General features: G+C 43.1%; 1 protein-coding gene across 1 annotated transcript; it reads right to left on the bottom strand.

The window, feature by feature from the left end:
• Positions 1-4,407: 4,407 nt before the first annotated feature.
• LOC131147854 (uncharacterized) lies at positions 4,408-4,644 on the bottom strand. Its single transcript, XM_058097476.1, is given in 1 exon segment — positions 4,408-4,644. A coding segment is annotated over 1 exon segment (237 nt).
• Between the last annotated feature and the right edge of the window lie 8,774 nt (positions 4,645-13,418).

Genomic DNA, 13,418 nt, shown 5'->3' with positions numbered 1-13,418 from the left:
TTATTTTTAAAGTCGTCAAAATTATGGTATCAGAGCTTAGGTTGTTAGGTTCTGTAAACTTTAGTGAATAATAATACCAAAGTATAGGTATGAATTTTAATAAGGGTAGGAATGGGTAGGCTATGTGTTGTAAGGTGAGTCAGGTACAGGATGCATAGCGGGGAAAAATACATTAAGCAAATTGGAATCTTGGATTTTGTCCTGTAGCCGGAAGCAAAAGTCCATCTAAGGTTTCCTTGGATTTCCTGAAATAGTCGACAGTTTCAGAAAAGTCACAGCGAACCATCGTTGGTTTTTCTCCCAGAAGGATGCATTATGTTCTTCTCTTTATGAAAATTTGTCATTATAAGAATTGAGCCACCATTCATAACACTAGGATATTTGTAGTTTAGTATTTGGGACGTTGTAATTATGTGTGTGATTAGAGGTTCATTGTTGTGACATGAAGAATAATAGTATTTAAATAATAAGAGGGAGAGAAATAGAAACAGAAACAGAAGGAGGCCGTAGACTTCATCGACGACATTGCATTTTGGGGATAATTTTAATTTTAATTTTAGGAAATTGCCAGGACTCATCGACGAATACAGGGGTTCGTTGACGAGTGCAAAAGAAAATTCGTCGATGAATACAGGGGTTCGTCAACGAGTGCATAAGGAAATTCGTCTACGAACACAGGATTTCATCGACGAGAAAATACTGAGCATGGTTTTTGGCTACTCTGAATTTCATCGATGAATACAGGGTCTCATCGACGAATTTAATGAAGGATTCGTCGACGAGGTGACGTGTCTCGTCGACGAATCTGGCCCTATAAATAGCTAAAAACCGAATTTTTATCACATTTTCATGCCTCTCTCTCTCTCTCTCCTCTATCTCCCTACGTCACTCTCTCCCTTCTCTCTTCGTTTCTGGCCTTGTTAGTCGCCAGATCGAAGATCTGAAACTACCACGATGCTCCTGGCGAAATTCTCTGCAAGTTTGCCGAGCAGATCATTGGGAAATCGAAGTTGGATTTCATCCAAAATTCAGGGTAAGGCCTTTTAGCCTATTTTTGGCCTTATGGTAGTTATAAGAAATGATGTAGGAGATGAAATACTGATATTTAGTTCTGACAAACATTATTTTTAGGGTGTTTTGTAGGAGGCCCTGCGGGTGTTAGGCTAGTATTCCATAGGGGCTTTCTAGTAGTTAGGTAAGGGAAACATGCTATGCTAGGTATTTTTAAAATATTATACAGTTTATTAAATGATGAAAATTATGTATTACAGTATCGTGTAGCTTGTGAATATAAACATAGTACGAATATATGTTTTACGATATTTTAGTATTATGATTTTACGATATTTCAGTACCATGATTTTATGAATCTCAGTACCATGATTATATGAATATCAGTATTATGATCATGTAGTTTCAGTACTATGATTATGCATATGTCAGTATTATGATTATACAGTTCTCAGTATTACGTATGAACTACAGTTACAATTTATGCAGCATCATGGTTATTTCAGTATTTCAGAATCATGGTAAATCAGAGAGATATGTATATAGAAATATATTATATAGTATCAGACCCTATTGGACTTGCAGCTACAGAGCACGGTACCGTTGCTACAGATATTATGCTACTTTATGAGTGCAACCACCTATTTAGATAATACGTGGTAAGGTCGATCACCTAGACCCTTGAAGAAGTTAATCCCCATCTAGATATGGGTTAAGGTGGGCAGATTGATTGATGGAGTATAGTGATTTACTCCTAGTTGGCTAGTCAAGGTAAATCCCGCCTACGGGCCACACAACTCTGTCATGTGGGGGTAAGTCATGACACACAGATAGCCACAGGAAACATTTTCAGTTATTATTACGTATGTATAGATTTGCAGAAACAGGGAACATACTTACTTAGATTAGAAGTATTTTGAATAATAAACTCTAATACTGCCATGTTAAGTAATAAGGACAGGGGTGATGGATTTTATTACTTATACTTTATATATATATATATATATATATATATATATATATTCAGTTATACATGTTTATTTGAAAATAGATTTTCATGATACTGTAGCTCATTTGCCACACACTAGTAATAGCATATTTCGTCTTACTGAGCGTTGGCTCATCCCAGTGTTGAATTATTTTTCAGATGATCCAGGTAGGCAAGCAAACCAAGCTCGCAGATAAAGGGGCTTCTGTAGTGCCTTGTGAGAGAGTGAGTATATTTTGGGAGTGTTTATAACCCTAGCTAGTTAAGGGTATTTTTGGGGAACAAATATATGTACATATTTTGGGAAACATGTAGTACTCTGGTAATGTGTGGTATTGTATATATATGTTCAAATGATAATGTCTATGTGATTTATGCTTCTCGCTACTTAGGTTCATGATTGGGTTTATCCCAGTATGGTATCAGAGCATGTAGAATATTATAGTATAAAAAAAATCAAATTATTAAGCAGGTCGTTACATTCGTGAACTAGGTAACATATATAACAAGAAGGATTTAGTGAAGTTTTTAGGGGGCAAACCGTCGACGATTTTCCTAGGCATATACAAACCGTCGACGGTTTTCTAAAAATCATATCCTTGATATCTCCAACCGTTGACAGCTCCAGGGATCTCAGGGAAACCATCGACGGTTCTGTGTCTGAGCAGTGAGACTAAGACCTAAATTGTGCACTTTATAGTTTCCTAGTAAATGATTGTACCGATCATGTTATGATATTGAGATTCTAAAATTACTTTTTGTCCTATTTTAAGGATGGACCCCATAGATGACAACGCAAATGGTGGACAAAGTAGCAACAGGGGGACTTCCAACGAGGACGACAGTGATTCTAATCCAGTGTTACGTGGTTTAGCACAACAGGTCATGGCAGAGCTTATTCAGAACTCTAAGGGACAAAACTGCCCACCTGCAGACTAGGGTTGCACTATTGAGCAATTCACCCGCATGAATCCCTCAACTTTTGCAGAAGGAGCCGATCCAATCGCTGTAGAAAATTGGGTTCAAAAGATAAAGGAGTTACTGGCAGTTCTTCGTTGCACAGGTGAACAGAAGGTCCCGTATGCCACTTTTAAAATGACAAGAAAGGCCAAGCATTGGTGGAGATCAGTGAAGCTACTCGAAGAACAAAGGTCAGTACCTGCAGCTCTGACCTGAAACCTTTTCAAAGAGATCTTCTTCGATCGATACTTCCCCACTTCCACTAGAAATACTAAGGCAGAGGAGTTTTTTAACTTGACCCAGGGGAACTTGACCGTTCAACAGTATGCAGCCAAGTTTGTTGAACTATCAGATTCGCTCCATATATGGTTCCAAATGAATCAAAGAAAGCGTGAAGATTTGAGAAAGGTCTGAATCCAATGATCTACGAGTAGGTGGTGTCATTTCAGGTTCAAAATTTCTCAGAGTTGGTGGATAAGGCAGTGGTATTGGAGACCAACCTACAGAGAAGTGCAGGGGTACAGAAGCAGAGGAAGAGACCCATGCCTCCAAGTTTTCACGCTGGTACTAGTCAGGGTCCATGGAGGAGAAATAGTAACAATGTGGGCCAGAGATAGGAAATGGGGAACAGAGTTCACCAAGATAATCCATCACGCCCTCTTTGTCCTAGGTGCAACGTGAGACATTGGGGGGAATGTTGAGTTAGAGTGGCTATCTGTCACCAGCATTTTCTACATTCCCTAGTGTAAGAGAATAAACTCGCATCTAGGTCGTGTTCCTCTAATGGTTGCCTTGGGATGCTTGATTGTTACCCTAGAATTGACTAGGAGTGGTTGTATGATTCAGCGGTGCACGACAGTCTCATGCAATGTGGCTGTTACAACAAGTGGGATTCGATCAGAAGTCATCTCATCTCTTCCCACTCCCTACTTCTCTATTGTAACTACTTTCTTTAGGAAATGCCGACATCTACTCGAAATGGCTTGACATTCCAGAACAGGAACTCTCTCCTCGTTCCGCCTACTGGCCTATTGGGATAGTAGCCTTCGGGCCTGCCTTTTCTAATAAAAAATTCCGACTCGGCCCGGGAAAGCACTGGCAACAATAGAAAGGAAGGGGTCCATGTAGCTGCTGCGCCCGCCCTAGGACATGGGACTAGCGATATCTTCTTCATCGAGCCTCAAACCTCTTTAACTCCGGCTATCTTTAGCTCCTCTTCTCCGTGACCTTCTATCTCTCCCTCATTACGAACAAAAAAGTGGGGTTGCGCCCCAATTGTACACTCCCTTCGTTTTACGAACCCTTGTTGATTCTGAACTTTGTTCGTGATGGAATCGGACTTTTGACGGGCTAGCCATTTTTTATGCACCTCTTTCCCCTGAAAGGAAAATGCGCTTTGATCCTCTGGGCACTAGGCGCTCCCATGGTTCGTGAGAAGGAAAAAGGACTCATCCTTTGTTGCATCTGGCACGAGATGATAAAGAGAGAGCTTCGTCTATCGATGAACAGCGGATTGATGGAGCTCTTGGCATTGCTTTGTTTTTATCTCCTTTCCTATCAGTGAGTTCCGATCCTTTTGTTTGAAATTTCTTTGTTCATACCGAACCGCTTGCAGAATCAAATCCTGTTCCACAAGATCCTATATCAACGATACATCCTCCTTCTGAGGTTGGGTTGGATGACATACATCTTGGTTGGTCCCACCACCACTAAATATTGGACATATATATAATTTTTCTTTATAAATAGCTGCAAGACCAAAACATGGTGAAAAAATCCGAAAGCCCTTCTTTTAAGTTCCTCCCAGATACATGGCTTACATACCCGGCTCAACATTCTTGGAAAACAAATCGAATCAAGGGTCCGGAGGAGAATTGGCCATTCAATCTTGTGAACTAATCGAGATCCAGCTAAGGAAAAAATCTCGCGGCTGCTCCACTCCGCTGCGGTCTCATGAACTGAACTTCGTTGCCTTCCCACACGCGAAGCGAATGGGCGCTGTGCCGTGGCTCAGTTTCGGGGCGGAGGGCAGCGTCAGACTGACTAAGCCGGCATAAGTTCCCAGACTAGAGCCGCACCACACACATATGATGGCCTACCAGCACCATATGCAGCAGCAGAAGCCAAACATAGGCCTTAAAGCCAATGCTTGACCCAGGGGGACTCGATTGATTGAATGAGGAGAGAGCTTGCAAATATTGATGTAGGCTCCTTCGTTAGGTGGGAAGATGGTTAGGACTCGGGTCACGGAGAAGAGGAGCTAAAGATAGCTGGAGTTAAAGAGGTTTGAGGCTCGATGAAGAAGATATCGCTAGTCCCATGTGGTGGGGAAGGATGGTAGTGAATGAAGACAAATACCAATGGGAGTTAGATCATACCTGCTATGAAGTATCCTAGAAGCAGGAAAGCTGACTTTCACCCTTAGGCGATTTAAGAAGTCTTGTTTGCTGCTGCCAAGGCAGGCTAGGGCAGGAATCTCTAGAAATTCCTTTTGATAGAGAGACCCTACTCAAATAGAAAGCTTCCCCTATCCATATGGTTCTTCCCACATGCTATGTTGTAACATTTACCTGCGTGACTCATGTTATGAGCCTTGCGAGCTAACCAAACTACTCTACTCCGTGTCTCTAGGGATACATACGCACTTTATATCTACAAGGCTCGAATGGTACGATCCCTCCGTCATCCCTTTCATTCTGGGGTGATCTCGTAGTTCTTGGTCTATGAAGATGCGTTGTTAGGTGCTCCATTTGATTATGGCAAGAAGTCAAGTAACCGAGCTAGTTCCAACCAACCCCATATAATTCACCGCTGCCCTTATGGGTAAGATGGGGTGAACTAGCGAAAAAGGCCCTCTAAACTGGCCTTGAAGAAAGGAACCTCACGCCAAATGGGTTTGGCTGATGCGCTGCGTCCTGGTTGGGCGATGGCACAGTACGTGGGACCCTAATATGAAACCCCACCGAGCTTCCTTGCACTATGTGGAACGGACTAGTATAGTCTAGTCTTTTTCCAATGCCTCCTTCATTACCACCAACGTACGCTACTAGGATAGTAAGCAAGCTACCTTGTCAATGTCCGTTGGAATGGGAATGGTTTAGGTATGTACTTTCAGAAAATGAAGAAGCTCGCCCCATAGATGACTTCCACCCCCAATGTGTAGGCGAGCCGCCTCTCTTGCTTCCTGCCTGGCTCACTAGTCAGACCCCCAAAGGGATATGTGCGTCTTGTTCGGATGGGTAAGTTTGAGCTTTTATGAACTTCAAATTTCGGACCTCAACATCCTGCTCCTCATGGTGTTTCACGATCAGTATTGGAAATGAACAGAGAAGTGGTGGAACGTGCAGAACCACATATTGGATCACTTAAATGCGGCACAAAGCCGTTGACGCCGAGTCGGCTCCTATGCCGCTAGCTATGTCCTACTTGGTTCCCTGGCACGGTGGAGATTCCGTAGCGCGTTATGAGCACTGGGCTAAGGGGCGGTTGAGCAACTCAAGCGAACTGCCCTACTTTACTACAATGAATTGGGCCTTTCAATACAATCAAATAGAAAGCCCCAAGGGCGCCATATTCTAGGAGCCCAAACTATGTGATTGAATAAATCCTCCTCTATCTGTTGGGGGTCGAGGGCTCCTTCTTAGGTATGTTAGCTGGTTCGGAAGATTCTCTCTGAGAGTCTTAACCGATGTATAATATTCTCTGGAATTGATTGGATTGATTGAGTTTTTGCCTACACAATTGTAAATCCAGAATTGATTTCACGGCCTAGAATCTTCCTTGGGCTGTCCTTTTTCCAATTGTTTGCTCTAAACTCTGGTATAACCAAAATCAAGCCATTTTCCAGAATGCTCCTTTGGACCTGACCTATACTGTGAAAACGTCTTTTGCCATAGCCCATTAATTTTATGCTTTGGCCCCTTCGAGTGCTAGGCCCAAAAAATCTCTTTCCATGATTGGCTGGGGATCTTTTCCCTGCTCCCCGACCTCTTACTTTGTTTCGTTCTTCTTCTGTATCATCGCTTGAATGAAGGCACCCAATCGGCCCGACTTTCCCAAATGCCCACCACCGGCCCCCGCGGTAACTATTACAAAAGAAAAAGTTAGACAGACTAGGAATATTCTTCGCATCTCGAAAGAAATGGTTTTCAAATCAATCTCTTCTTATCTTACAGAATTAATGGTCAATGTACATTCCCTTATGGGATCAGCATCCGCCTTCACTCCTGGCTCACAATGGGAATCTTCCCAATGTTCGTTTGGCAGCCCAGCTCTTGCACTTCGATCTGCTAATCCACTCTTCCTACCTTCATTGCTACCCGAGAAAGTAAACAGTAATATGAAGTAACTTGTAAAAACCTTCGCTACATCCGAGCCTGTGGAGGCAAAACACCTCAACGCTTTTAATAGCGTGGGGAGCATAGTGAGTGGCCGAGCATCAGTTGAAGAAGTGAGGGGATTTCACTTGGAAAAGAAAATGTTCCATACTAATGGATTCGGGTCCATAACCATGGGTTCCAATGCGCGGGATCTTGTAGCACTTACCAATGAGGCCCTATCGATTAGTATTACACAGAAGAAATCAATTATAGACACTAACTACTTAAGTACTAGTACCAAAGGCTGCTTTCGGTTGGTTTCATAAGGGGGTTGTTCACTACAAGCTATCAGTGTTGTCTTAGATTGAACGGCAATAAGATAAGTCGACATTCAATCTCTAAGGCAGGTTTCCGCTGAGAACGGAATAGTGTTTGTGTCCAAAGGTGAACAAAGCCCTAGAGGCCCCATCGAAGTAGAGTTTCTAGAATAAATCCTCTTCAAACTTCATGATTGAAAGTATTTGCTCAAAAGGAAAATAAGTTTTCACCGGCTCGTACAAAGGAAGATAATTGAGCTCGACTTCTACTGTAAAACGAGTTACATACTTTAGGTAAAAGTTACGCGAAGCAAAACGTAAGAGTGTAGTTCAGAAGAAAGCTACTCTTTCTCTAAAGCGAGTGAAGTGCTTTGCTGTCTAAGCCCCATATGTCCCTCGCACGCAAAAGGAATGTGGTTCTGGTTGAAGCTTTCTTTCCCTTATTAGTAAAGGGGGTGTGGGAAATTCGCGGAGTCCGTGCCTTCCGTACCACCACAAGAAGGTATGGTATAGCAGCCTTTCCGAGCGAGCCTCTAGGATCTCCTGTAAACCCCCATGATGTGGTAAAGGGAGGATATTAGGGGAAGCAGTGAGTGGAGATTCCCCTACAGAGAGCCGTTAGGGGATATATCCCTTCCGCTAACACAAGGCAAGACCGTATTTTTGGCATCAATCATCAAATTGAGCAAAGATTCATGCACACCCCCCAGAAATAGTTTATGAGTATCCTCAAAAGCACGTCTCTTTACATGAGAATGGTATGCCCAACTAACTAAGGGGCATAACAAAGTATTGAGTAGTACTTAAGTAGCTAAGTTTCCAAAGGTGAACAGCCCCTTGTCCTTTATAGTCGTAAAGGGCCTACTCTCGAGGGGGTGGCGAACTACTCATTGCTGTGTTGCCCCAACCCAAGGATTGGTGAGGAGCATTGTTTTGATGGGCATGGTTGAAAAACCACTTCGAGGAGGCAATTGGTCATCAAATGATGCATGCGGGCTAAGCCATTCCCATCCCATAGGAAATAGGCTTTCCTAAAAAGCCTTTCTTATCCCCACCTACCTTGCCCAAACGGGGGAGCTTCGGTCACAATTGATCCCTTTCTTTCGTGAATCGAATACTTCTTTGTTCTTAGACCATTGACCTTCGAATTGGCTTATGAAATGCCTACTTTCAGAACCTCTTTCTATCTATTAAGCAAAAACAGTTGTAATGAGGTCAAATGGGTCACCCCCCTTGAAAAAGAATATCTTCCAACCTTACCCAGCACCCTCTGTGGGAAAGAATTACCTCTTCCCTTCTTCAGGCTGAAAAGCCTTCTTCTTCCTGCTACACGCCCTTTCCTACCTCCCTTGAATTTCATTCTTCGAAATCCCTCTCCTCTTCTTTGCGCGCTAGACTATTCCAAGCCCTCCAACCGTCAACCTTCCTTTCGTGGAAATGAAATTCTTAAGCCTCATTAAAAGCCGTTATCACTTCTTTTAAAGACTTTGGATTTGCAAAATCTCAGTCATTCTCTTTTCTTTCCAGTGAATTGCTCCCTTCCTATCTTTACCCATCCGCCAACAACCTTTCTCTCCCACCACCCTTTTTCATCTTTCTTGGTCAAGATATTTTCCCTTAATTGCACTAAGGAGTTCTTCAACCTCTTTATCCATTTGTTTTTGAATATCATTCGTCATCTGATGAAGAAGCTACAGTGGTCGAGAGCCTTTCTACCAAAGAGAAGTCGGAAGCCCTTCTCAGCCACTTTCTTATTCAGTCTTCAATCTCTTGCTTAAGCTGTGTAAGCTCATTCAGTGGTTCACTTGTGACAGATTCTTCTAAGGCTATGTGCTCTTTTCCATCAGGCTTTACCGAGGTTCAAAGAGCATGGGGAGCTGCTCCGCCAATTGGTGTAGAGAGATAGGTCACTCTTTTGCATCTCGCGTTGTGGTGATTGGTAGAGGAGCCGAGCGTACGCTAGAATCAAGTGCCTAAGGGCTTCCACTAGGCAATCGGACCACTACATTGAATGAAAAAAACTAGTTTCACGCTGCTCTTTGTTAGTTAGTGTTCGGAAAGCAAACTTCTTTCCTCTTTCGTGAAAGAAGGGGGAGAAAGAATTCTAAAAGGAGCGAAGATTTCGTCCACCAAACAGGACAGAGTTTGACCCCTAAGCAATTGGGGGTTCTCGCTCATCTCTTGGGGGTCCATATCATCTTAAAACTTTTTCTCATTAGCATAGCTAAATTTGAATAGGATGACTCATAAGCCCCCTTGCCTTGATTGAATTTAGCTTCGCTACACCTTGAATCAATCAAAAAGCTTATTAATAAGATTCATCCCATTTCATTTGGGCGAGAGGGGTCACCTGGGCTATGGATTTGTCAGTTGGTTGATTCTAAAAATCACCTCTTGAGACCTACACACACCTAGGAGCACCCCTTCCTGCATATCCATACAAGACCCGAGTAGGCGGGTCGAGGTCCTACGAGGTACCCACTACGAAGGCTGCTATCCCAATAGGCCATCGGGTGGGGCCATTCTATTACATAGTCACCTAGAAGGCAAAATTAAATCAGTCCTTGTTCCGAGAGTTCAAATAACTCAAGTCAATTCCCACTTAGCCGCTACAGCAAATGCTGATAGACCTGCAACCCCCAATCTGAGTCGCCCAGATCTTTCTCTTCCTATGAATGTGTTGAGGAAGAAAAAGAAAGACTCGATGTGTCTTGGAGACTGCTCATGTTAACTATTCTGCTCGTGGGATATCTTCTACCAATTCTTACAAACCGTGATTTCGTTTGTGTTCATGTTGGCGATTTTTTATGTGAATTCGATGGGTCGTCCCCCCTTCCTACGGGTTCCCCCACTGAACCAGTGACACACCAACCATGCCCCTTCCCTTTCTCCGATCATAAAGCCCCCTGATCCCTTTATTTGTCTGGACAGCCCCTATATCGAACACTAAATCCTATCTAATGATACTCTTTAGTACAAGTCTCTTTGATTCATTCAGTCACTGCCTCATATGCCCTTTGGGGATCACCCCTCAATCGAATAGTTGCCACCTTCTTGTCTAGGTGAACCTATGATCGCCCCTCCATCAAGACGCGTAGGCACCTCTATTAGAAATAGTCTTCCCTGGACACAAGAATGGCTTGACAATCAAATAGCATTCTCAATCTTTCTTGCACCACTTCTCGAGTGACAGCAGGCTCAAGCCAGACATTCCTTCTTTTCAGAATTCCAGTCCTGCGGGCCTGCCTGAACTGTCAGTGATTCAAAAAAAGAGGCGGGTCCAAGTCTTCCTCAATTGAAGTATCCTTGGTCAATCGGGCGAAAACTTGAACTACGCACATACATACTTTTAAAAAAAGGTAAAGCCAACACGACTTATTTGAATAACCCGGTAACCTACCAATTGTAGAAGTAGGATCTTTGGCAAGCAATAAGCATTTAAATAATACAATTCGAGTGTACCATCTTCTTTTTCACTGAAAGCATACTTTTGGGGGTTCGTCTTCTCCTTTCTTTAGTGAAGGCAGGCATCCGAAAAGGTCTATGGACTTAGGGCCCCAGCAGAGAGAACAGTAAGGATAATGAGTGAGGTCGATAAATTGCTTTCAGCCTAAGATAATAAACTCATGAGCTTGGTCTTAAAATTAGGTTCGTTGGGTTGGAGGTTAGGACTACCATTGGCATCATAAGGTATGCTCTCACATACAACTGTCATCATAGGCTTTTTCTACGTCCCTGATCACATAGGGGGAATAAAATGACCCATTTAGTTATACACGGCCACACCATTTGGGTCTTCACCCAACCAGTATCACCATCGGTGTCCAGGGCTGACACCGGGCCTTTACTATACTATTATTCATCGATCCCTCCGTCATCCCTTTCACTCTGGGGTGATCTCGTAGTTCTTGGTCTGTGAAGATGCGTTGTTAGGTTCTCCATTTGAACAGGGGTATTCCTGCGTATGAGAACATAGTAATGGAGAAGGTAATAGCCGAAATAGGATTCGTTTTGGCTAGAGCGCCCAAATCCACTATATATTTGACACGAGTTTGTCGTAGGTATGATACCTTATAGCTTCACAGTTACAAGTCATTTTCTCATTACTTTGGGTCTCTCTTTTTCTATTTTTATTGGTATTACTATAGTGGGATTTCAAAGAAATGGGCTTCATTTTTTAAGCTTTTCAATGCTCTCTTGTTCAACTGGGGCTAATGGGCGATTCATGCCATACTTGGTTTTAATTGAATTTCTCACCAAGACTGGAGAAGCAAAAGGCAAAGCCGAACCGGGAAGACCGTCAATTCCTTTGCCCCCAACTCTTAGAATAGAAAGAAATTCAACCAATGCCTTAGCCCTGCCCTAAAGCTTAAAGATAGAAGACTGGTAAAGCCTAATCCAAGAATGCTGAATCCTGGACCGGAGAAACAGCTAACAAGAGGTTAGCAGCGGCAAGAGAGCAATTCTCTTCCCTTCTTTTTTCACTCATAGTTCTAGCTAACTCGTCTTTTAATGCCCCAAGAACTAAGCTAAGGGGGAAGCATAGCAATACCAGTGTTGAGAATAGTTATAAGTTTGTTTTCAAGGGTAGCGGCCCGTAGATCTGATCTCGGATCTTGCCGGATTAAGCACGCTAATTAGAAGGCCCTTTGCTATCAATAAGAAGGAATGGCAGGTTCTCAGGGCACGTACTTCATTTCGCATATCGGTTATATCAGATAAGGATTGGAAGGCAGTCTCACTAAAATCTCTGTAACAGGGAAAAATTGTCCTGAGATCTTCTGGTCTGCGTGTGTGGAAGTAGCTCAAACAAAGAAGAGTCTGGTCCGATCTGAATTCAGGCACGACCCGCCCGTCTGCTGCTAGGTCCAGGGCCAGGCAAGGGCACCGCTATGCCCCGCTGCTCTGCTGCGGCCGGCCCCCGAACTATGCAAAAGAATCGAGGAATAAAAACCATAGTGGTTCCCCCTCCCCCCCCCCCCCCCGCCTTTGGTTATTGACCGAACAAATAGGCCTAGATCTATGCCCCTTAATGAATTGAATGGTCCTTCGACCTTTGTTTGATTCCGATGGCCGGCATAGATCTCATGAGACCCGCCCAAAATTACTACGAAAAAAGCCCTGCACTTTTCCTTCGCTACTAGGAGAGTAAGCAACTTCTATTAGCGTCGGACCTTGAGTCGAATTGATCGTGTCATATGCAACATCCATCAATGATGGTTCATTAATGTCCATTGATTTAGACTCCTTCCCCCTTCCCAACTACGAATAAGATCGAGAGGGGCCCGAAAGCCCCCAAACCAAGAACGGGCCTTTCGATTCACTCCCCATTCTCTCTTAAATAAAGCTTACCCTCGCGAGTGGAATAATTGAAACAAGTATAAGAGGAGTTGCCTTGCCTTTCAGATAAGATCTTTCTCTTTTATCTTCTTTTGTTACACTAACTTCCAACACCTTATTATATAATAATAATATCTTCTTTTAAGCAAGTGAATAAGCATAAGGGAAGTTTTTTAGAATTAGATCCGCTGTAATCTTTTTCGGTAGGACCTCTAGACACAGAGGTTCGCAAAGTAGCGTGTGCCAGCATTTTTCCTGTTATTAGGTGAGTTTGATTAGTGGAGTTATCATTAGTCCTATGTTAAGCATCAAACCTTCCGCCAGCTGTTTCTGATCTCAACTGTCCTACAACTTACTGTACTTATCTAAGTAGCAAGACTGGCTGTAGCTCGCTCACGATAGGAGCTTGTGCTACAGTCATGTTGCATCCCCAAAAGCTTCTCCTTCTTTTGCGGGTCATAGAAGACAGCTCCTTATTCTTCT

The sequence above is a fragment of the Malania oleifera genome, chromosome 1 (assembly GCF_029873635.1).
Source record: "Malania oleifera isolate guangnan ecotype guangnan chromosome 1, ASM2987363v1, whole genome shotgun sequence".
Taxonomy (NCBI): Eukaryota; Viridiplantae; Streptophyta; class Magnoliopsida; order Santalales; family Ximeniaceae; genus Malania; species Malania oleifera.
The sequence above is the reverse complement of the archived record's forward strand: the minus strand, read 5'-3'. Positions and strand labels throughout refer to the sequence as shown.